The sequence below is a fragment of the Microtus oregoni genome, unplaced genomic scaffold, assembly GCF_018167655.1.
Source record: "Microtus oregoni isolate MIOR12 unplaced genomic scaffold, Mior012 000013F_ref0000133, whole genome shotgun sequence".
NCBI lineage: Eukaryota > Metazoa > Chordata > Mammalia > Rodentia > Cricetidae > Microtus > Microtus oregoni.
Genome location: NW_024543072.1, coordinates 32415016 through 32440135, shown reverse-complemented (window position 1 = coordinate 32440135; position 25120 = coordinate 32415016). Strand labels below are relative to the sequence as shown.

At 43.4% G+C, this 25120-nt stretch overlaps 1 protein-coding gene across 1 annotated transcript; it reads right to left on the bottom strand.

Annotated features, from left to right (window-relative positions):
* Nucleotides 1-3104: 3104 nt before the first annotated feature.
* Nucleotides 3105-23803, bottom strand: LOC121455323 (flavin-containing monooxygenase 5-like). Its single transcript, XM_041662999.1, has 8 exons — nucleotides 23669-23803; nucleotides 22440-22628; nucleotides 21915-22077; nucleotides 19337-19479; nucleotides 10255-10454; nucleotides 7525-7874; nucleotides 5669-5741; nucleotides 3105-3468 (listed from the first exon to the last, which is right to left on the bottom strand). The coding sequence occupies exons 1-8, from the start codon at nucleotides 23801-23803 to the stop codon at nucleotides 3105-3107; spliced, it is 1617 nt and encodes a 538-aa protein (XP_041518933.1).
* Nucleotides 23804-25120: the final 1317 nt, after the last annotated feature.

The following is a 25120-nucleotide window of genomic DNA, read 5'->3' as shown; positions in this document are numbered from 1 at the left end:
AGGTGGTGCTTCTGGTGGCTGAGAAAGGAAGATGGTGAATTCTTATTGAGACATGACTAAATTTAGTCACACAAAGGTAGGAATCAGCTTCATATGATTTATGCGACAAAAGTTGGTAAATTTGCTGAGGGAAAATATATTGAAAAGTTAAATGAGTGGGTATTTAAGAAAAGTGTTGACAAAGTACTTTAACTATATTACTTTTTATGCAGATATACATTTCTTGTAATGTTATATTACAAGACAATGAAAATTTAGAGCAGGCCAGAGGCAGAAGCATCACACTGTGAACACTCCCAAAGATGACAATAAGGATTAATTCATGTCATTCCCTTCAGAACAGGATCAGAGTTTGGGTCATGCTACACCTGCAAGTGCCATTTCTTAGTGACTGCTGCTGACTTGAGAAAGCAGGACAGAGGAGAGCAAGAAAGAGCTTCCGTCAAGTTCTAATTAGTACAGCTTAGAATGGAAGATTATCTGTGATTTGATGTTGGGGTTGGCCTTAAGTATTGTCTACTTGTATGCCAGGTTTCTGATCTTCAAAGAAGGGGCCAATGGGCTGTGGGATAATGTTTTTGTATGATATAAAGATTTGTCACTCTTTAGTTTAATAAAATGCTGATTGGCTGGTAGCCAGACAGGAAGGATCCATGGGGCAACCAGACTAGGAGAATTCTGCGAAGAGGAAAGGCAGAGAGTCAGATGCCAGCCAGTCACTGAGGAAACAAGACATGTAGAAAAAGAGGTAACGCCATAGCCATGTGGCAATACACAGACTAATAGAAATGGTTAATTTAAGATGTAAGAGCTAGCTAGAACTGTACCTGAGCCACTGGCGACAGAGTGCTGTAAATTAATACAGTTTCTGTGTGATTATTTGGGTCTGGGCAGCCAGTGAACGAATGTGCAGACTCTGTTTATGCCAATGAGTAAGGCTGTTCATGGAGGGGAAGGAGACAGTATTGACTTGCACTAAAGTTTTGTTCTGAATCTAAAGAGTAAGCAATGCATTGTGTTTCAATTTACTTAATATATGTTGTGATGTTGATACAGGTCCAGTGTCAAAGGTCCAAGGCAGAAGCCATTTGTTGTGGCTCTAAGAAATGATGTTTGGACTGAATACTCTGTGCAATTTTTCCTCAGTGCATACCTAGGCTGGCTTAGATTACTGTAGCTCAGTAAAATGATTTGCTGCAAAAGGTATATGTGACTTCAAGATCATTGCCTTGAAATCCTTAACTAAAGGCATTGATAATGAAACACAGGCAAGAAGGAAGTCTGAGAAGACACTTCTCTGGTTCTCAGTGTGAGTTCAGTGACAGAATTGGATATAAACAGAATTTGGCAATCCCGTATGTAGTCCTTTCCCCCACTGCCATAAGCCAGGTACCTGGAATTTCTACCAGTCCTGAATCTGAGATACATTTGAGGCTTCACCAAACAAAAGTCTATCCTAGTACTGCTGATGCGTCTCTGGAGCGTTCTGCCCAGCTTGCTAGTATTCCCACTGGAGTTTCCTTTGTAAAGCTCTTGTTTATGGCCTTTCCAGCCAGGACCAGGGCCTGCCTGGCGAGTGCCATTCTTTGCAGGAGCTTCCTAAGTCTTGCAAGTTTCATCATCTCCATATTCTCCTTGTGGCATTCCCTTCCCTCCTCCCTTCAGGAAGGAATTTTTCAGTGTGCAGGAAATAGCTGCACAACAAAAGGACTAAATAATGATGGGAAATGGTTTCATAGGGAATGGTCTTCTGCAATCTTCGTGTCCCAGAGCATCAAGACCAAGGCTGTCATGGGAGGTGTTTTCACTACCGTGTGTGGTCACTGATTAGAATTTTCCATAGAAACCTCTTCCTCATTTTAGTACATAAATTATTGCAGAAGATTTTTTAAATTATTATTTTTTATTTTCAATTTCTTAAGTCTACATAAGGGCTGAAAGATTACAGATATGAACAGCTGCACAACTTTTAACCAGAATCACAAGTGGTGGCAGTTCTGCCCCTAGCATTTTCCTTCTGTGTCCTTGCTCTGTCCCTGTCCGTCCCTTACATGCAGATAAACTTATACATCTATTGCAAATAAAATGTACATACCACGGTACTTAACTCCTACTTTTGCCTACCTCTTAGAAATAAGAATATTCTGCTACATAAATATAATATTATTATACCACACAATATTATCAGTAATTCAATAAGACCATATAATAGTATATCTTAAAATCCCCTCATTGGTATTAGACTCGTCATTCAGGGTTCTGATACTTTCATCTGATCATTATGGCACTGCAGTTCAGCTTTCCTTTGGAATGGAGCTAAGATTTATTGGGAATGTCAGCCTTTCTTCGTTTTCTCAGGTTCTTCTTCAGTTTCCTTCAAGCCCAACCTTCCGGCAGCAATGCTAGACAGTGGCGCCGGCCTTCCTAGTGCACCAAACCAGGAGCTGCAGTGCCGCAGGTTGATCTGCAGCACGTTTGCAAGTAGAGCAGTTTGATTACGTGACGAGTTGATGAATTTCCTATTTTTCTATTGAAGATTCTTTGTCAAGAGGGTCCAGTGCCAGGCACTGGCTTATAATCCCCACACATTGTAGTAAATTGCATGGATATGAGGCCATTCCAGACCACATGCACATTGAGACCCCATCTTAAAACTAACAATCAACCACCCAACCCAACACAGCTCGAAACAGCTACGATTTTCGGGGTGGGGGAGGTCAGACTGTTTTGAGACCATAAGATGTACTTTTAAGGTTTATTCCTGGTTACATAGTCTGCTCTTTTATTAAATAAGGTTTACTCCTGGTTAAATAGTCTCTCTGATCTTTTATTAAATCAAATTCATCTCACTTTTAATTATTATTCATGGCCACGTTATAGATAAACTTCTCAAAGTACTTTTGGAATGAAACGGTAACAATCTGCACCTTTTCTCACCTCCCCTCATGAAGTCATTATTGAAAGAATCTTGTTCCGCGTCTGAAAATTCATTTGTGAACTAGTCTAATAGACACGTTTCTCCATATTTAATAGATCCTATGACATACAGTTTAAATAACAATAGTTTACTCTCTAGCTTCATAAATATCTATGTCAATATGAGGTTAACGACTTGTGATATGCACGATAGCTAACAGGGAAACTAAGAAAAAGAAGACAACACAGATACTTTTGACCCAGAAAGGACGAGAGAGGGAGGCCCGAGAGTGTTTGAGAGCCCGGGTTCTCAGGGGTTTGAGCATTCTTTCTCTCTGAGTGAGGATGGCTCCCCGAGCCCCAGCCCATTTCCCGGGGCCCTGGAGACGGTACTGGTAGGAGGTGCAGGGACCGCAGAAAATCTCCTTGGCCAGCTTTGTATCCCAGAGGAAGAGAGAGAGCAGGTTGGGTTTGACCCCTAACTCCGAAGCAATTTCATCCATGTAGTCGATGAACTGAACATGACGAAAGTCTTTGGGGCTTTTCCTAAATCTGAGGTGAGAAGAGAAACATAGAAGCATCAGGTCTCAGTCACGGGGCTGTTCCCTGACTTTTCAGTAGAATTTGCTTTTACTGGCTTGTTGATTTCACTATTTTACACTCATTAAATCTTAATTTCATACATTTGCCTCCATTCCCTTAGCATACTATGGCCTCCCAATACCTGATGTAAAATCCCTGACGGCTTTAAAGTTCCCAAGTGTTCAGGAGAGTGACTGACATATATAAAAAGAAAACGCTTAATGAGTGGATTCCCCTCCTAGTCACAGAATCCAGTTCCATGGTATGAATCAAATTAACAAAGAATATATAAATCACAGTGTATGAGACTCCATTGGTCACTTTATGTTTTTAAGTTACATAAACTGTCTTCTCCATATACTGATTCTGTGCACAAATTCTTTTTTAAAAAATATTTATTTATTTATTTATTATGTATTTAATATTCTGTCTGTATGTATGCCTGCAGGCCAGAAGAGGGCACCAGACTCCATTACAGATGGTTGTGAGCCACCATGTGGTTGCTGGTAGTTGAACTCAGGACCTTGGGAAGAGCAGGCAGCACTCTTAACCACTGAGCCATCTCTCCAGCCCCAAATTCTTCTTTTGAATATCCCTAGATAGTCATGAGTTACTATTTTCAGAGAACCAAAGGCTTGAAGACTAAAAGCCTCTCTACAAGCAGGCACAGTGGCACACATTTGTAGTTGCAGGACTCAAGAGGCTGAGGAAGGAGAATCACCACGAGTTCAAGGTCAGCCTGGGCTACATAGCGAGTAGGGAACCGTAGGGAATGCCAACATCTACCTGCCAGGCAAGCTGTGTCCACCGGCCTAATAGCGGCAAGACTTGTGGGGGTGACCAGGGGCCCTCTGAATGGATCTGAGGCCTGCTTCACGGGAAGACATTCATACCTCCTGCTATAAACCCGGTAAAAACCCCACGACTAAAGAGGCAGCAGAAGAGAATGCGCTGTTGTGTAGTTAAATTTGAGTGACTCCAAACTGCCTTCTAAACATTTACGTTTCCACCATAAACAAAGGCTGCTGCTCTCAGCTTTAATTGAACAGTTTCTCTCTGTAACGAGGTGATGAATTCAGGGATGCATGGTGCTGAGAACCACAGGTGGCTCGGTGCTCTGCCCTGAACAAGGAATTTGCATTATCCCCTCCAAGGTTAGGAGAATATCAAGGGAGAGGGGGCAGAAAGAATGGGAAACCAGACGATGAAGAGAAGGGCTGCAGAATGCTGTCTTCTGGATCTCAAGAACCCTCCTTCGTTTGTTCTGCCATTTTAATTTCTTTAAAATTATCCAGGGTTACATACGTGCTTTTTCTTTTCTTTTTTTTTTGGAGGGGGGGGGGTTTCGAGACAGGGTTTCTCTGTGGCTTTGGAGCCTGTCCTGGAACTAGCTCTGTAGACCAGGCTGGTCTCGAACTCACAGAGATCCGCCTGCCTCTGCCTCCCAAGTGCTAGGATTAAAGGCGTGTGCCACCATTGCCCGGCCATGCGTGCCTTTTCATGCAAATATATAAAGCACTTTGGGCATGACTCCCTGACCTCACTGCCCTTCTCTTTATTCCCTATACTGCACTCAGTCCCCTCAACCACCCACACTGTCTTGTTTCTGTTTTCATGTCACCAGCACAGATGATTTTACATATCTATAATATCTAGGACCCACAAATGAGAAAAAAGTACAAAACAATATCTTTTTCACTTACGTCCGTATTCTTGCCAATGAAATAACTTATTTGTGTTTAAGGCTAAAAACTCCATTGCGAATATAATGCACTTTTCCGCTATCCCCCTGGACACAGGCATTGTTTCCCTAACCTAGCTACTGTGACTAGGGATGCAGTCAATATGCTGTGCAGTTTGGCTCTGTGGTCTGTGGGCCTGGGGTCTTTGGGTTAACACTGAGAAGCGGCATATCTGGTCGGTCTAGGTTTAGGGAGAATTGCATTCTCCTCATCATGCAGACACAGTGCTCTGTGGTATTTTAATACGTCACATCTGATTTATATTTCACAATCAGACCCATGTTTAGAAAAACCCGAACACGATCTCACTGAACTAAGATTATCTTCTTAGGGCTCAAGTAGGTGCAAACTATAAAAAAAGAAAACAAAATCATGTATCTCCCCCGGAACAGGTTTTGTTTGTTTTAACAAAAAATTAAGTTCCTTACTCTTTGGTTATTTTCCGTCTCTTTCTGTTGATGTCAGCCATCATGTCTTTCTTTGAGGGCAACTTTTTCAGTCCTGAGAAAACAAGGACCGAGGCACACAAATAAAGAAAAAAATGAATTAGAAATAGAATAGAATCATCAGGCCTTTATACAATTTCTAATCAAAGTCTTAAGTGTAAAGAAGTTCAAAGGAAGAGAATTTCCTCTCCACCATCATGTCCAGGATGTCAGTTAGGGAGACCAGCTTTCCCTTTAAGACAAATAGCTGTTTAAACTTTTCTTAGTTTAAATGTACACTTAACATCCCTAAATACTATGAAGGATGCTTAACATGTCTTGTAATCTTCCAAAGATGCCCAGGCTATACTGGAACCTGACTCAAAGTTTCTCTTATTTGAATGTTGCTTAGCATTGAGCTTACATCCCAAATGCAATGTTTCTGTCTTTTGAGTTAAGAACATCTCTCAGTTTTCATAGTGCATTCCTGAAAGTAGACACTGACGGAAAATGTCTCCAACAGCAATGACTACATTTTGAAAGGAGAACAAGTAATTGCAGATAGAAATTCTGTATGTGTAAATGTGTCAGGGACAAGGAAGAGTCAGCAAACAGGATGTTACATAACACTAGGGAGGCAGGACAAAGAGTGGTAGGCACGCTGCTTATAAACTATCTGCTTGGTGCCTCACGGATCGCACAAGTACCCTCAAATATTTCAAAATATGTTTCAAACACAAGCATGCAAATCATGAAAGGGGCAGAGCTGGAGAATTGAAATGTCATGTAGGACTTTCAGTCACTGCCAGACACTTATGCACACCTTGTGAAACAGCAATTATTCTCCGACAATATAGGAAATGGAAAGGTGACGCAACTCAATAAAATACACGTGCAAGCTTGTCCAGACGTTACTGCCTATAATAATTCTAAGTGGCCATCAATACAAAAATACTGTAGATATGTATGTCCATATGTCCGTATGCATTTATTGAGTAGAAAAGAGTATGGAGTGCTATGTATTAAGTGAAGAAAATGGCAGTAAAATGAGGGTTCAGTTCACACGATTGTGAGAGAAAGGAGCCACACACCGCACAGGGCACATCTCCTCCCGTTCTTCCATGCTCTACTGCCACCGTACTATACTTTTCCCTGTGTCGCAGATCATAGGCTCCCATTTAGCTTGTTCCTGCACACTTCATTTCGGCTAACCCTTTCCCCACCCACCCTTTCCTCCCCCGCATCACTCCACTGTCTGCTTGAACTTTCCTGTCCCAAATATTCTCATAATCTACTATTCTATTTGTGCAAAGGAAGAAGACAAAATGGCTTCACTACACTTCCGTGGTCAATGTATATTTCCGTAAACCTCGCCCTAAATTGGTTTTCTGCTGAGAAGCAGTAAATGAATAGACAGTTGTATTAAAATATAACCCCATTACAATTTTTTTTTTGCTTTTGTAATTTTTACTGTTTGGGTGTTTTCATTTTTAGTAGAATTTTCTTAAAATTGAAATATAAACCTTCAGAAGAACCCAAAGTCATTTCATTTATTTATTTGTTTGTGTGTTTATTGGTTTCTCAGGACAGGGTTTCTCTGTTTAGCTCTGGTTGTCCTGAAACTCTCTCTGTAGACCAGGCTGGCTTAAAATTCACAGGGATCCACCTGCCTCTGCCTCCTGAGTGCTGGGATTAAAGGCGTGCGTCATTACCACGTGGCTATAGTAGTTCATTTTTAATGGTCAAATTTCAGATAATTTTATCTAATGAGAGAGATCAATGGAATAGAAGACCGCTGAGTGAGTCTTAAATCACAGAGCATTTGGAACACACTGTAGTCGTGGCAGATCAATACATACCCGTGAACACTTGCACAACCCATCGGCTTTGGAGCTCTGATGTAGGGATGATGGCGCCAGCTGGCTGGATGATGCCAATGAAAGCTAGAGTCGGCTTCTCTAACCCAGGAGGGAAGACGAATTTAAACATGGAGTACTGGCTGTCCACGACAGTTGGTTCGTCGTGCAAGAAAGGGAAGGACAAAGTGTAGCCCGTGGCAAAGATGACAACATCTATGCTCTCCTCAGTTCCATCCTCAAAGATGACCGATGTTGAGGTGAACTCTTTTACGTTTGGTTTTATCTGCACTTTTCCAATAATGATGCGATTTGGCAGGTCATCACTAAACACCGTTCGGTGGTCAAGAATTCTGTGTATCGAGAGATGAATATACGACTTCTTAATTAAAATGTAGTATAGGCAAAAGCTCTGGAAAGGGTTGCATAGCTTACACCATTTTTATTCTTCTTTTTAGCATCCTCAGAAGGCAACGTAGTTCATTAGGAAAGACCTGGTTTTCTGATTCAGAACTGAACCTCAATATTTGCTCAGTCTCTTTCTTACCCCCTACGGGGCCTTGGACAGACCATAAAACAGTTCGATCTCACTTTCCTAGTGGTAGAACACTAATGATGATGCAAGACCATATCAGATTTGCTAGTGCAGACTGGTTACCTTTAGATAATAATATTTTTATAAAGAATCAAATGTGTTAATTCTTTATCGAGACAGAAATGTACTATGCACTCCTGACTGACCTGGAACTCACTTTGTAGCTCGGGTTGCTCTTGTACACACAGATACCACAGAGTTCTGCTTGTCTCTGCCTCCTACGTGATTGAACTAAAGGTGTGCACTACAAAGTATGTTAAATTTGATGTATTTATTTATTCTTGATATTATGTAAACTAGGTTGACATTAGTTAGTCATTAATATTTCCTTGCATTTGTTGGTTAATTACATTTATTTGCTTATTTATGTATGAGTGTGCATGCGTGTGTGCATGCGAGGATGTCGCGGTCAGAGGACAACATGTGGAAGTTAAGTCTCTCCTTCTACTACCTCGTGGCTTCAAGGTCCAGATTGTCAGGCTTGGTGGCAAGTGTCTTTATTTGCTGAACTACCCTTCTAGCTCTAGTTGCTAATAACGTTAAAGACCTAAAGAATGAATCTTCAATGAGAATGTTTGTGGTCAGTGACAGTGAGACCTTTCATAAATTTCAGTTTAAGGTTTGAGCTATGAATTAGCTGTAGGGAATCAGAGTCCCAGGGTACATTGACACAAAAGTAATATTATTAAGCATATTCCACAGATTGTAGATACTTTATCTATAAAAAGAAACCTGTAGTCATAATCTGGCCTAAGTTTGGATAAAAACTATGCATAATTTCTTCTAGGTATCTCTTAACAATGATTTTCTGTTTTCATTAATTTAAACTTTTATTCTATTTTTTGCTGGGATTTTAAAAATTTACATTTATTTACTTACGTGTATGTGTGCACATCAAGTGTGCCACAATACACGTGTGAAGGTCTGGTGTGGGATTCCCCTCTGTAGGTTGTGAATATGTTTTATTAACATTGGTTAATGAATAAAACTGCTTTGGCCAATGGCTTAGCAGAGCAAAGCCAGGCAGGAAATCTGAACAGAGATATATAGACAGAATAGGCTGAAACTACATGTAGCTGCTGAAGGGGAAGATGCCCAGAACATTCACTGGTAGGCCAAAGCCTCGCGGCGATACATAGATTAACAGAAATGGGTTAATTTAAGATACAAATTAGCCAGGGATATGCCTCAGCTATTGGTCAAGCAATGTTGTAATTAATATAGTTTCTGTGTGATTTTTCAGGTCTGGATGACTGGGAAATGAACAATCAGTCTCTGTTTACAGAGGTCAGAGAGTAACTTGTGAGAGTCAGTTCTCTCTTTCCATCATGTGGATTGAGGATGAAATTCAGGTCATCAGGGTTGGGAGCAGGAGCCCTTACCCACCGAGCCAACTCTCCAGCTATGGGGTCTGAAACTTCAGTACAGGGAGCTACTTAGGATGAAAAGAAAATAGGACCGAGAGTGAACACACAGCAACATCAAGTCTTAGATGTCTTTTGGAAGAAAGAAGAAAAAAAATAGAGGAAAAGCAGCCATGAACATGGAAGAATTAGAGAAGGAAGACATGGAATGGTGGACAGGATTGGGCCTGAGAACTGGCTAGTGTAGAATGAGATGAGAGAAGAAAGCTAAGAATTCTCAAGTAGAGAATGAGTTTTGGGAAGATGTCTATACACACTGCAGTGGTCGGGACTAGGGTGACTGAGGCTAGGAGTCAGGTAAAAGGGACAGGACAGAAAGACAGGCCACGTGAAGAGATCAGTGGCCACAGACTGTTGTATGTGGATAATGAATTGTGCTGACTGATGATGGCTTTGACGGTGAGCATGGAATCGGAGTTTTTAATTCAGAGAGTGAACATGAAGTCGTCGACACAGGAGAATGTGACAAAGCGACCTTTTACGAATTTCAAGTAAGACAAGTGTTAAAGTCTCTACTTCCCCACTCTGCACAACTCTTTGTGCACCTTGGTGGGAAAACAAAGAACCCTCAGTTGGAAGGAAATAATTTGGGTATTTGCCATAAAAACAAATGCCCTGAGAAATGAATGCTATCTATCACTTATCCCCTTCATGGACTTAGAGACTTAGTCCAGTAGCTTAAAGATATTGTCTACTTAAAATTCCAAACATTACCTGTGCTGAGGCTTCAGTCCATAATTGGCGTGGTCAAACCTCAAGTTTAACTTGTTCTCTATTTGTCTGTTGATCAGGAATTTGGGGGAGATCTTTTGGACAGCTCTATTATAACGAGTGAAGAGCGTGGCATCCATAGGATTCCCGTTATCCCAAACTCGGTTCCATATCCATGCCCCTCGTCTTGTGCTGAGAAAAACCTTAAAGAGAGGAGCAGTTGCCTAGTAAGTATTTAGCTGCTAATCACGCTGGTCTCAGATCTTTGGAGTGTTTTTTTGTTTGTTTGTTTGTTTTTGTTTGGCTGTCAAGGGAATGGAATTAACTCCTCATATTGCCTTGTCCACCTAGCCAGCTTCTTTTCGCTGCCCCTACGTTATAAAGAGATCCAATTACTGGAAGTCATTTTAGTTAATTTAGCGTATGTCATAAGTCTTCTTTCCCTGTGATGTTTGCTTCAGCTATGTTAGATGTCTGGAGCATGTGAAGTCCCAAAATATGGGGTAAAACCTACAACACAATAGGTTATTAAGTTGAGTGTTAGTTTGTATTCAGATCCCGTGTAAGTTCTTTCGGGTGAACTTTCAAAGTGAGGGAGGGCATGGGAATGTGGCTTCTAGGACTGAAACACGCCAGGTACAGAAATCCACGCTGGAGTTTTCTCACTTTCACAACTGGAAAATTATGTTTGCAATGCAAAAGAAGGGAAGGTACATTTTGATAAGTAGTTTGTTCTATTTTGTATAACTTAAAATCTTGAAATGAAGTTTTTTTTTTATTGATGCTATAATCATTAGAGTGATGCCGTTGTCATGGAGATTTGTGGCTCATGTGCCCCAGAATCATGACATGAGTCACTTATTTTACAAAAAGTGCTCAGTATTGGAAATCTTGTATTGTTTTCGATAAAGTATGAATCAAAATAAGGAAGTTAATTTTGAATTGTACCGATGGCCTTCCACACTCAGTAATACTCACTACGGAAGGATGGTTCCTTTTCCCCTATTTTCTATTTGTTCATAGTTCAGTGGAGTCTGTGGAATTTTTCCCTTTTTCTTAACAATTTCACACACACATCAACAATATATCTTAAATGCTCAGATTTGACAGAGGCGGAGCGGCGGCGGCCAGACGCACAGAGGCGGAGCGGCGGCGGCCAGACGCACAGAGGCGGAGCGGCGGCGGCCAGACGCACAGAGGCGGAGCGGCGGCGGCCAGACGCACAGAGGCGGAGCGGCGGCGGCCAGACGCACAGAGGCGGAGCGGCGGCGGCCAGACGCACAGAGGCGGAGCGGCGGCGGCCAGACGCACAGAGGCGGAGCGGCGGCGGCCAGACGCACAGAGGCGGAGCGGCGGCGGCCAGACGCACAGAGGCGGAGCGGCGGCGGCCAGACGCACAGAGGCGGAGCGGCGGCGGCCAGACGCACAGAGGCGGAGCGGCGGCGGCCAGACGCACAGAGGCGGAGCGGCGGCGGCCAGACGCACAGAGGCGGAGCGGCGGCGGCCAGACGCACAGAGGCGGAGCGGCGGCGGCCAGACGCACAGAGGCGGAGCGGCGGCGGCCAGACGCACAGAGGCGGAGCGGCGGCGGCCAGACGCACAGAGGCGGAGCGGCGGCGGCCAGACGCACAGAGGCGGAGCGGCGGCGGCCAGACGCACAGAGGCGGAGCGGCGGCGGCCAGACGCACAGAGGCGGAGCGGCGGCGGCCAGACGCACAGAGGCGGAGCGGCGGCGGCCAGACGCACAGAGGCGGAGCGGCGGCGGCCAGACGCACAGAGGCGGAGCGGCGGCGGCCAGACGCACAGAGGCGGAGCGGCGGCGGCCAGACGCACAGAGGCGGAGCGGCGGCGGCCAGACGCACAGAGGCGGAGCGGCGGCGGCCAGACGCACAGAGGCGGAGCGGCGGCGGCCAGACGCACAGAGGCGGAGCGGCGGCGGCCAGACGCACAGAGGCGGAGCGGCGGCGGCCAGACGCACAGAGGCGGAGCGGCGGCGGCCAGACGCACAGAGGCGGAGCGGCGGCGGCCAGACGCACAGAGGCGGAGCGGCGGCGGCCAGACGCACAGAGGCGGAGCGGCGGCGGCCAGACGCACAGAGGCGGAGCGGCGGCGGCCAGACGCACAGAGGCGGAGCGGCGGCGGCCAGACGCACAGAGGCGGAGCGGCGGCGGCCAGACGCACAGAGGCGGAGCGGCGGCGGCCAGACGCACAGAGGCGGAGCGGCGGCGGCCAGACGCACAGAGGCGGAGCGGCGGCGGCCAGACGCACAGAGGCGGAGCGGCGGCGGCCAGACGCACAGAGGCGGAGCGGCGGCGGCCAGACGCACAGAGGCGGAGCGGCGGCGGCCAGACGCACAGAGGCGGAGCGGCGGCGGCCAGACGCACAGAGGCGGAGCGGCGGCGGCCAGACGCACAGAGGCGGAGCGGCGGCGGCCAGACGCACAGAGGCGGAGCGGCGGCGGCCAGACGCACAGAGGCGGAGCGGCGGCGGCCAGACGCACAGAGGCGGAGCGGCGGCGGCCAGACGCACAGAGGCGGAGCGGCGGCGGCCAGACGCACAGAGGCGGAGCGGCGGCGGCCAGACGCACAGAGGCGGAGCGGCGGCGGCCAGACGCACAGAGGCGGAGCGGCGGCGGCCAGACGCACAGAGGCGGAGCGGCGGCGGCCAGACGCACAGAGGCGGAGCGGCGGCGGCCAGACGCACAGAGGCGGAGCGGCGGCGGCCAGACGCACAGAGGCGGAGCGGCGGCGGCCAGACGCACAGAGGCGGAGCGGCGGCGGCCAGACGCGGCGGAGCGGCGGCGGCCAGACGCGGCGGAGCGGCGGCGGCCAGACGCGGCGGAGCAACACCACATACAGGAAGAGGCTTTCGGGGACCGGCGCAGAGACAGACCCAAGCGGCGGGAACAGGCGTGCAATAAGGAGAGCAGATCGCCCTACTACAATCGAATCAAAGAGGTAGGCCTTTGGTTGGCCAGGTCACTGGCACAAGGGGAGCCTGGTCCTGTCCTGAAGATCCTTCAGAGGGGTGAGAGGGTTCTTGGCCTGCAGCAGGAACCACGAAAGAGAGTGAGGGCATTTTGTAAGCGGAGCCCTTGGCCAGCAGGGAAACCTGATCCGGTTTTTAAAGGACCCATTGGATAGGATCAATAGGAGGAGATGGGCAGGCGTCAAGGCAAGAATTCTCCCAATAATCCGAAAAACAACATGAAAACATCAGAACCCAATGATCTTACAACAGAAGTATTTGAACAACCTAACACAGAAGAAATGGAAAAAATCGACTTTATGAAGATAATAGAGTCCCTTAAACAACATGTAAAAAATGCCCTTATAGAAATGGATGAGAAGTATAACAAAAAGTTTGAAGAAATGAGTAAATACGTACATGATACCCTGGGAAACCAAGAAAAAACCATCAAACAGGTAATGGAAACAGTTCAAGAATTGAAAACTGAAATGAAGGCAAAGAAGAAAATACAAACTGAGGACCAGCTGGATATGGAAAATCTAGGCCAACGAGCAGAGTCTACAGAAACAAGCATAATCAATAGAATACAAGAGCTAGAAGAAAGACTCTCAGATGCTGAGGACACCATAGAGAAAATAAACGAACAGATCAAAGAAAACAGCAAAGCCAACAAATTCTCAACACAAAACATTCAGGAACTATGGGACACAATAAAAAAACCAAACCTAAGAATAATAGGAATAGAAGAAGGAGAAGAGTCACAGCTCAAAGGCCCAGAAAATATTTTCAACAAAATTATGGAAGAAAACTTTCCCAACTTAAAGAAAGATATTCACTTAAATATTCAAGAAGCATACAGAACACCAAACAGACTGGATCAAAGAAAAACATCTCCTCGCCATATAATAATCAAAACACAAAATATACAGGTTAAAGAAAAAATATTAAGAGCTGCAAAAGAAAAAGGGCAAGTAACTTATAAAGGTAAACCGATCAGACTTACACCTGACTTCTCGATGGAAACTATGAAAGCCAGAAGGTCCTGGATAGAGGTTCTGCAGAAGCTAAGAGACCATGGATGCAAACCCAAACTACTATACCCAGCCAAGCTATCATTCATTATCAATGGAGAAAACAAAACATTCCAGGATAAGAACAAATTTAAACAATACGTAGCCACAAATCCAGCCCTACAGAAAGTAATAGAAGGAAAATCGCAACCCAAGGAATCCAACACTGCCAACACTGCCTACAATAACCCAGGCATCTAATGACCCTTCACGAGCACATCTCAAAGAAGGGAGACAATCTCTACTACCAAAAGCAATAAGAATAACCGGAGTAAACAACCACTGGTCATTAATATCACTTAATATTAATGGGCTCAATTCACCTATAAAAAGGCACAGGCTAAAAGATTGGATACGAAAACAGGATCCAACATTCTGCTGTTTGCAAGAAACACATCTCAACCACAAAGACAGGCACCTACTCAGAGTAAAGGGTTGGGAAAAGGTGTTTCAAGCAAATGGTCCTAAGAAAAAAGCAGGTGTGGCCATACTAATTTCTAACAAAACTGACTTCAAACTAAAATCAATCAGAAGAGACCGAGACGGTCACTTTATACTCATAACAGGAACAATTCATCAGGAGGAGGTCTCAATCCTGAATATATACGCCCCCAATATAAAAGCACCTACTTATGTAAAAGAAATATTACTAGAACTCAAGGCAGACATCAAACCACACACACTAGTAGTAGGAGACTTCAACACACCTCTCTCTCCAAGGGACAGGTCAATCAGACAGAAACCTAATAGAGAATTAAGAGAATTATTGGAGGTAATGAAGCAAATGGACTTAACAGACATCTATAGAACATTCCACCCAAATAGGAAAGAATATACCTTCTTCTCTGCAGCTCATGGAACCTTCTCAAAAATTGACCACATACTCGGAAACAAAGGAAACCTCCACAGATACAAAAAAATATCAGTGTCCACCTGTGTCTTATCAGATCATCACGGATTAAAATTAGAAGGCAACAACCACGCTGCCCCCAAAAAACCGACAAACTCATGGAAACTGAACAGTCAACTACTGAACCACACCTGGGTCAAGGAAGAAATCAAGAAAGAAATTAAAGTCTTCCTTGAATTTAATGAAAATAAAGGGACAACATACTCAAACCTATGGGACACAATGAAAGCAGTGCTAAGAGGAAAGTTCATAGCACTAAGTGCCCACTTAAAGAAAACGGAGAATGCATACATTGGGGACTTAACAACACACCTGAAAGCTCTAGAAAAAAAAGAAGCAGACGCGCCCAGGAGAAGTAGAAGACTGGAAATAATAAAACTGAGGGCTGAAATCAACAAAATAGAAACACAGAAAACAGTCCAAAGAATCAATGAAACAAAAAGCTGGTTCTTGGAGAAAATCAACAAGATCGACAAACCCCTATCCAAACTAATTAAACGACAGAGAGAGAACACGCAAATAAATAAGATCAGAAATGAAAAGGGGGACATAACCACAGACACAGAGGAAATTCAGAGAATCATTAGATCTTACTACAAAAGCCTGTATGCCACAAAACTGGAAAATACAAAAGAAATGGACATTTTTTTAAATAAGTACCACATACCAAAGCTAAACCAAGACCAGGTGAATGATCTAAATAGACCGGTTTCTCGCGAAGAATTAGAAATGGTTATCAAAAATCTCCCTTCGAAAAAAAGCCCAGGACCAGATGGTTTCAATGCAGAATTCTACCAGAACTTCCAAGAAGAACTAATACCTATACTCCTTAATGTATTTCACAATATAGAATCAGAAGAGTCATTGCCAAATTCCTTTTATGAAGCTACAGTTACCCTGATACCAAAACCACAAAAAGACCCAACCAAGAAAGAGAATTACAGACCGATCTCACTCATGAACATCGACGCAAAAATTTTCAATAAAATACTGGCAAACCGAATCCAAGAACACATAAGAAAAATTATCCATTATGATCAAGTAGGCTTCATCCCAGAGATGCAGGGCTGGTTCAACATACGCAAATCTATCAATGTAATCCACCATATAAATAAACTGAAAGAAAAAAACCATATGATCATTTCACTAGATGCTGAAAAAGCATTTGACAAAATTCAACACCCCTTTATGATAAAGGTCTTGGAGAGAATAGGGATACAAGGGTCCTACCTAAATATAATAAAAGTTATTTACAGCAAGCCAACAGCTAACATTAAATTAAACGGAGAAAAACTCAAAGCCATCCCACTAAAATCAGGAACACGACAAGGCTGTCCACTCTCTCCATACCTCTTCAATATAGTGCTTGAAATTCTAGCAATAGCAATAAGACAACATAAGGAGATCAAGGGGATTCGTATTGGAAAGGAAGAAGTTAAGCTTTCGTTATTTGCAGATGATATGATAGTGTACATAAGCGACCCCAAAAATTCTACCAAAGAACTCCTACAGCTGATAAACAGCTTTAGTAATGTGGCAGGATACAAGATCAACTCCAAAAAATCAGTTGCCTTCCTATACACTAAGGATAAGGAAGCAGAGAGGGAAATCAGAGAAGCATCACCTTTCACGATAGCCACAAATAGCATAAAATACCTTGGGGTAACCCTGACCAAGGAAGTGAAAGATCTACTTGACAAGAACTATAAGTCTTTGAAGAAAGAAATTGAAGAAGACACCAGAAAATGGAAAGACCTCCCTTGCTCTTGGATTGGGAGGATCAACATAGTAAAAATGGCAATTCTACCAAAAGCAATCTATAGATTCAATGCAATCCCCATCAAAATCCCATCAAAATTCTTCACAGATCTGGAGAAGACAATAATCAACTTTATATGGAAAAACAAAAAACCCAGGATAGCCAAAACAATCTTATACAATAAAGGATTGTCTGGAGGCATTACCATCCCTGACTTCAAACTCTATTACAGAGCTACAGTATTGAAAACAGCTTGGTATTGGCATAAAAACAGAGAAGTCGACCAATGGAATCGAATAGAAGACCCTGACATTAACCCACAAACCTATGAACACCTGATCTTCGATAAAGGAGCTAAAAGTATACAATGGAAAAAAGAGAGCATCTTCAACAAATGGTGCTGGCAAAACTGGATGTCAATCTGTAGAAGAATGAAAATAGATCCATATCTATCACCATGCACAAAACTCAAATCCAAATGGATTAAAGACCTCAATATCAGTCCGAACACACTGAACCTGATAGAAGAGAAAGTGGGAAGTACTCTACAGCACATGGGCACAGGAGACCACTTCCTATGTATAACCCCAGCAGCACAGACACTAAGGGCATCATTGAATAAATGGGACTCCCTGAGGCTGAGAAGCTTCTGTAAAGCAAAGGACACTGTCACTAAGACAAAAAGACAACCCACTGACTGGGAGAAGATCTTCACCAACCCTGCTACTGACAAAGGTTTGATCTCCAAAATATATAAAGAACTCAAGAAACTAGACCGTAAAAGGCTAATCAACCCACTTATAAAGTGGGGCACTGATCTGAACAGAGAATTCTCAACAGAAGAACTTCAAATGGCCAAAAGACACTTAAGGTCATGCTCAACTTCCTTAGCAATCAGGGAAATGCAAATCAAGACAACTTTAAGATACCACCTTACACCTGTCAGAATGGCGAAAATAAAAAACACCAATGATAGCCTTTGCTGGAGAGGTTGTGGAGAAAGGGGTACACTCACCCATTGCTGGTGGGAATGCAAACTTGTGCAACCACTCTGGAAAGCAGTGTTTCGGTTTCTCAGGAAATTCGGGATCAACCTACCCCTGGATCCAGCAATACCACTCTTGGGAATATACCCAAGAGAGGCCCTATCATACAACAAAAGTATATGCTCAACTATGTTCATGGCAGCATTGTTTGTAATAGCCAGAACCTGGAAACAACCTAGATGCCCTTCAACGGAAGAATGGATGAAGAAAGTATGGAATATATACATATTAGAGTATTACTCAGCAGTAAAAAACAAGGACTTCTTGAATTTTGCATACAAATGGATGGAAATAGAAAACACTATCCTGAGTGAGGTAAGCCAGACCCAAAAAGAGGAACATGGGATGTACTCACTCATATTTGGTTTCTAGCCATAAATAAAGGACACTGAGCTTATAATTCATGTTCCTAGAGAAGCTAAATAAGAAGGTGAATCCAAAGACAAACACATAGGCATCCTCAGGAATATTAACCTTCATCAGGCGATGAAAGGAGACAGAGACAGAGACCCACACGGGAGCACCGGACAGAAATCTCAAGGTCCAAATCAGGAGCAGAAGGAGACGGAGCACAAGCAAGGAACTCAGGACCACGAGGGGTGCACCCACACACTAAGACAATGGGGATGTTCTATTGGGATCTCACCAAGGCCAGCTGGCCTAGGTCTGAAAAAACATGGGATAAATCCGGACTAGCTGAACATAGCGGACAATGAGGAATACTGAGAATTCAAGAACAATTGCAGTGGGTTTTTGATCCTACTGCACGTACTGGCTTTGTGGGAGCCTAGGCAGTTTGGATGCTCACCTTACGAGACCTGGATAGAGGTGGGCAGTCCTTGGGCTTCCCACAGGTCAGGGAACCCTGATTGCTCTTCGAGCAGATGAGGGAGGGGGAATTGATCGGGGGAGGGGGAGGGAAATGGGAAGCGGTTGTGGGGACGAGGCAGAAATCCTTAATAAATAAATAAATTAAAAAAAAAAATGCTCAGATTTGTGTATATTCATTGCTCTTTAAACTTCATTTCCAATATGAGAACAGTGTCTTCTGTAAGATTCATTTCACTTCTTTAATTTCCCATGTAGCTCCCTGTAGCTAATTCTAAGTTGCCTAACTCTAGTTAGATTGTTCCTTCCACGACTCCAGTGCATTATGGTCTCAGAGTAGGGCCACTTGGGATTCTTTATTCTCTTATGCATATTTAGTCCGTAGAAAAGCACACCCTTGCAGTTCAAATGGGAACATCACTGCTAAAGCCGGAGGAAGCCTACACTCACACATTCTCTTCCGGTATCAAGGTTACACCCAAGAGCAGAATTGACACCAGACCTGTTCAGCGACGCGACTGATCTCGCTTGCCACATCTGCTCCAGAATTTCCAATGCCAACCACGACCACTCTCTTCCCCTCCAAGTTGCCTGGGTGCTTGTATTCCCAGGTGTGGAAATAGCGGCCTTGGAACTGGGTGATTCCTGTGAAGGAAGGAGCCAGATTCCTCAAGTCACAAGCAGAACTGGAAAACACTGGTTGGTAAATTTCATTCCTGAACTTGAAGTTCACGTTACTTAATTCTCTTCTTTGTACTTGGACCTTGTGCAACTATTACAGAATATTCTCCACAAAGGAAGAAAACAATCAACAGCAGCGACTATTCAGCCAAAACTAAAACCAGAGCACATTTTAAAAAGTAGTCAATAAAATTGTAGCCATTTATGATGTATTCAATGTGTCAACTCTTTGCCACCTTCTAATGTTGTTGTAGTTTTCTCATTTTCTATTCAGTGATGTGAGACTTTTTCTTCACTTTTTATATTTTGAAAATCGACAAACTTGTAAAGATGCTTAGCAGGATACATCAGTGTCATTCAAAAGCAATTGAATGGCAACCACATACACAGTTTTAAGCTTCCCAGAAGCCCAGAAGTGATGAGAATGATAGCTATTCTTACTTCATATTTTACATAACTCAGGATACTCTGAGATGCTAACATATAGTTAATGTAAGGTTACTAATGGGATTATTTATATGCACCTACTGTGTTTTCTAAGTGTGGTGATTAGTTTGCAAAGGAAACATCTTAATTTTGTGTCCTTCACATATCAAGTGGTCATCAGTGACATTTGGCTAGTGGCCACTGTTTTTAACACTACAAACCTGGGATATTAGAAGTTTCAAAGCATTCTGAAAAAAATTATATTGTAAAAATTCAGTTGCCATAAATTATAAAGTTCTACGATGCATTGAGTGTGCCAGACTTCTAAAATATCTCCAAATTTTTATTCTCCACTGAATCCTACTTCCATTGTTTTATTGAGTCTTTATCATCATCATCTCTTAAATGAACAGTTTAAACTCTTTCTCATTGATGCTCCTGACTCACCCATCTTCTCCTATCAATTAATGTAAACTGATCTTTACACAGTACAAACTTGATTATATACTTGCTTTTCCTACACTCATGTGCATTCACTCAGGCGTGAGCATACACACACACACACCCCACACACCCCATAATGCTTTTCCATTGACTCTTATACACTTCTTCCAACCTAGGCACCTCAAATGGGTGCCAATCCCCAAGCTCTTCTCACGTTATCCCCATCTTCTGCTTTTTACACACTGTTTTCTCTTCCGTGAAAGTCTCTCTCAGACCTTGTTTGTCCGAGAAACTCTGGTTTCCAGTTCAATCTTCACTTCTATTGCTAGATCTTCCCTCTGTTCTATGAACTTACGACACACTCTCTTGTACCCCTCTAGAAAAACACCTGCGTCCAATGCCTAGGATAGGTAGGATAGGTATTGAGAGTACAGAAAGAGACGACTGGCAAAGGGGAGCATTTCGGGGTGAGGTAGAAACCCAGTGCAAGGGAAACTCCCAGGATCTACAAGGGTGACCTTGTATACAAGGATATACAAGCTAAGACTCCTAGCAATAAGGATGTAGCCTGAACTAGACATCTCCTGTGACCAGGCAAGGCTTCCAGTGGAGGGATTGGGACACCAAACCAGCCACATAACTTTCAATCTACAGTCTGTCCTGCCTATGAGACACGCTGGGGTAAGGGTGATACAGAGATTTTGGGAGTCGCCAAACAATGACTGGCGTAGAGTGAGAACTATGCCACCAGAGTGAGCCCACCCCTGACACTGTCTGGAGCGCCAGGATCCAGAGACTGGATAGCCTGGAGACCTAGGGTAGGACCAAACATGACTGGCAAAATATGCCAATGTAATGATGCCTAACAATATTCTGCTATACTCATACATTGGTGCCTAGCCCAATGGTCGTCAGAAAGACATCACTCAGCAACTGATGGAAACAGATGCCAAACATTAGGCAGACCTCGGGGAATCCTGTGCCTGAGAGGGAGGAAGGATTGTAGGAGCCAGAGAGGTCAAAGACACCCAAGAAAACCCACAGAATCAACTAACCTGGGCTCATAGGGGCTCACAGAGACTGAACTGACAACCAGGGAGCCTGCATGGGACTTTTCTATGACCTCTGCGTATATGTGACAGTTGTGTAGCTTGGTCTTTTTGTGGGACTCCTAACAGTTGGAACAAGGGCTGTCTCTGACTCTTTTGTCAACTTTTGAGACCCTACTCCCCATCCTCATACTGGGTTGATCTGTCCAGCCTTAATATATGGGGAGGTGACTAGTCTTACTGAAACTTGACACGGCATGTTTGGTTGATATCCATGGGAGAATATCACCTCTTTTCTGAACAGAAGTGGAGGAATGGATGGTGTTGCTGTGGGGTGGGTGGGGCTATCACTTAGGAGAGGTGGAGGGAGGGACTGGGAGAGGAGGAAGAAAGGGGAAACTGTGGTTAGGATGCAAAAATTAATTAATTGAAAAGAAAAAGAATTCTAAGAGTCTTCTCACACACACAGCAGAGAAATACCTGCAAAATCCTGTAGAGGAATATGCTTCTCAGTGTAGTGGCCACTGCAGACCATTATCCCATCAAAGATGTATGTTTTCTGCACACCATCAGCTTCCACCACAACATCCCACTGGCCAGAGGATGAAAAATCAGGGCGTTTCCTCACTGTGCACACCTTTGTCTAGGAAACAAGGAGCAAAGCCCGAGTTCTAGGACATTTTTATCCACTTTTGCTTCTTTTCCCTCCTGTAGAATTTTATGTTAAAGTAGGTAAAGTAGCTCTATGCACGGCTCCTGGGTGCTTAGGAGTTGTGTGCACATAAGGTTCCTACAATGTCCATTTTTAAAATGCTATGACTTCTTAGAGCACAAAATGCATTGGTTTTTATTTCCTATGACCTTTATTTTTACTTTACAAAATTAACCAAAAATTGGAATTCAGGTTCCAGCTGGGATGGTGCTCATTTGGCGGGGTAGCTGGCTCTGGCAGGGCAGACTCTGCCTCAACCAATGAGCATGTGGTGGGCAGGTTTCATGTCTTACCTGGAACTGGATGTGTTTCATGAGCCCGAAGTGCTTGGCGTACATCCTGAGATACTCCATCAATTTGGAGTTGTGCATGTAGTTGGGGTAATGGTCGGGGATGGGGTAGTCGCTGAAGGCTGTCATCTCCTTGGATGTATTGCAGGTCAAAGATTTGTATATCCCAAGCCTTCCATTTTCTGGTATCTCCTAAAGGAAACAAAACAACCCTTGGTTTCCAGAATGAGTCAGGGGTGACCAGAAGTGTGGTGTTTGGTATACTTTTCTTTGAGAAGTCATGATTTGGTTTTCAGGCGTTATGACAGTCATTCAGCAGGATGAGGGAGTTAGTCTCATCTCCTGATGAGGGTTCTCTTGCTTTAGTTCTATTTATAGAGAGTGACTCTGTGGTAGCAATAATTATTTTACAACAGAAAACAGCAGGCTCCAAGGATGCACACAAACTGAGACAAAAATAGCTCAAAGAAGGTTTGGAAGGGAGACTCCCAGTGGACAGAATCTGCCTCACAATGGAAGGGATTTGTTTAAGAGGATATGTGTGGTAGAGAATAAAATGCTTATTTGCTTTGGAACAACAACAACAAAAAGAGTCATGCAGCTATGAGGTATATTAAAGCAGTCATGCAGCTATGAGGTATATTAAAACATCAAAAATGGTAATGGCAGTAATAAGATAACTGTGGTGTGTTCGTAAGAACTGTTTTCGATGATCCTGTATTATGCTTCACTAAGACTCACTGAAGTGGAGATTTCCCTTCCACCCTTCTAACTTCTGGAGCCACTCTGGAATAGACCCACTCCTTTAAGTTATTAAAGAAGATTCTATTTGTAAGGAAGCACACCTTTCATGGTAGAGACATGTGTTCCCAGTAACTAACAAACAACACAAACAACATATAGGGTGGTTTTGTGATATGGAAAAAAATGCCACAACTAGTAACAAGTTTGCTAGAGGGAGAATAACTTTTGCATGCTCTTGGAGTTTCAGCACTCTGATGCAAAATTTGCATATCAATATCCTAAGTGTTATATGTGGAGTTCCCAGGGGCATGAAACAGTAGGATTGGGCTTGCGCCACAAGGAATCTCAAATTTATTTAAATATTTATCACTAATTTGGAAAGCACACTTAAGAAATAATTTATGTTATCAGTTTTATTTCTTAGTTGAATAGAAACAACTCTCATACACATTGATGATGTCATGTTCTGAAAATATTTCTAAAATTACCTTATATTTCCACAGCCCTCCGATGTCATTGCTCTTTTCAAAACACGTAGGTTCTAGTTCTGCCTCCAAACAGCTCTTAATGGCGCCCAGTCCGCTGACTCCAGCCCCAATCACTGCAATTTTTTTTACCGTCATGGTCCCTTGAATTAAGAAGAATTATTTCAGCGTACTTCTGAGCAACAAAAGCAAGGTTCATTGCTTTGTCAGTGTCCCACCCCCCTTCATTTTAGCACTGACATATTTTTGGGCCACGACTTTAACTGCTTCTATCTTACCTTATATTATCTTAGCATACGTATTTTATTTTAATTATATATGATATAACTATTTTTCTCCATTTCAGAACACTACACACCCACATATTTAAACAACAGCAGATGAGAAATCTTCTTAAAATATACATTTCTCCTGAACATACAGAGATTTTTTTTTCCTTGTCATTACTCCCTAAACACCATAGTCAAAAGTCTATTTAGGGGAGTTGTTGGGTATTACTAGCAAGGCAGACAAATTTTAAAGTATGTGGATTGACTATATGCACACGTGTTGCTACATACATAGGACATGAGCACTGCAGATGCTGACATCTGTAAGAAATCCTAGAACCAATCGCCTGCATGTGCAAGGGACGACTGTGTGGTCATTTTTAATAGAGCATCTGATCAAAACAAGATTTGCAATGAATTTCAAGATGATAAGCAACCCTTTATTCTAGAAACATTCCAGATTTTACTATATTATTAAAGATTGATTTTAAACAGTCAGGTTGTGCAAGAATCTGCTTACTAATAGCTAGCAGGGTGTACAAGGTTGCCATACGCTTTTGTTGGATCGTTGTACCACAGTCCTATTGTTGCATTGTTTTTACTCTATTTTAGTTCTGTTCTGTACTTGACTTCCTCCCATTTAGGTCAGATGTATTATATTTTAGCACCTGCATAGAGATGGAAAAACAATGGGAAGATCGAATAGTAATCTGTCCATTGGGTTTTAAGTCTCTTGGGTGATGATTGTGGGAAAAGACAGTGATAGTCCAGGGACCTAGGGTAAAACCAATACTATGGGTCTAAAAGAATAACACAGAACCAAAGAAAAACCAAAAACCCATAGTGATAAAATGACTCCTAATGATATTCTGCTATACTCATAGATCAGTGCCTTGCTCAGCCATCGTCAGAGAAGCTTCCTCCTGCAGCAGATGGGAACAGATACAGAGACCCACAGCCAAATAATATGCAGAGAGTGAGAGATCTTGGACCAGTCAGCCCTAAGGAGAATGTCTCCATCATATCCTTCCCATAGGGGCTTAGGGAACTCCAAGGAAGAAGAGGTGGAATGAGTGTAAGAGCCAGAAGGGATGAAGGACACCAAGATAACAAGACCTTCTAAACCAACATGAGCAAAATTCATATGAACTCAGAGAGTCTGCAGTAGCCTGCACAGGGCCTGCAT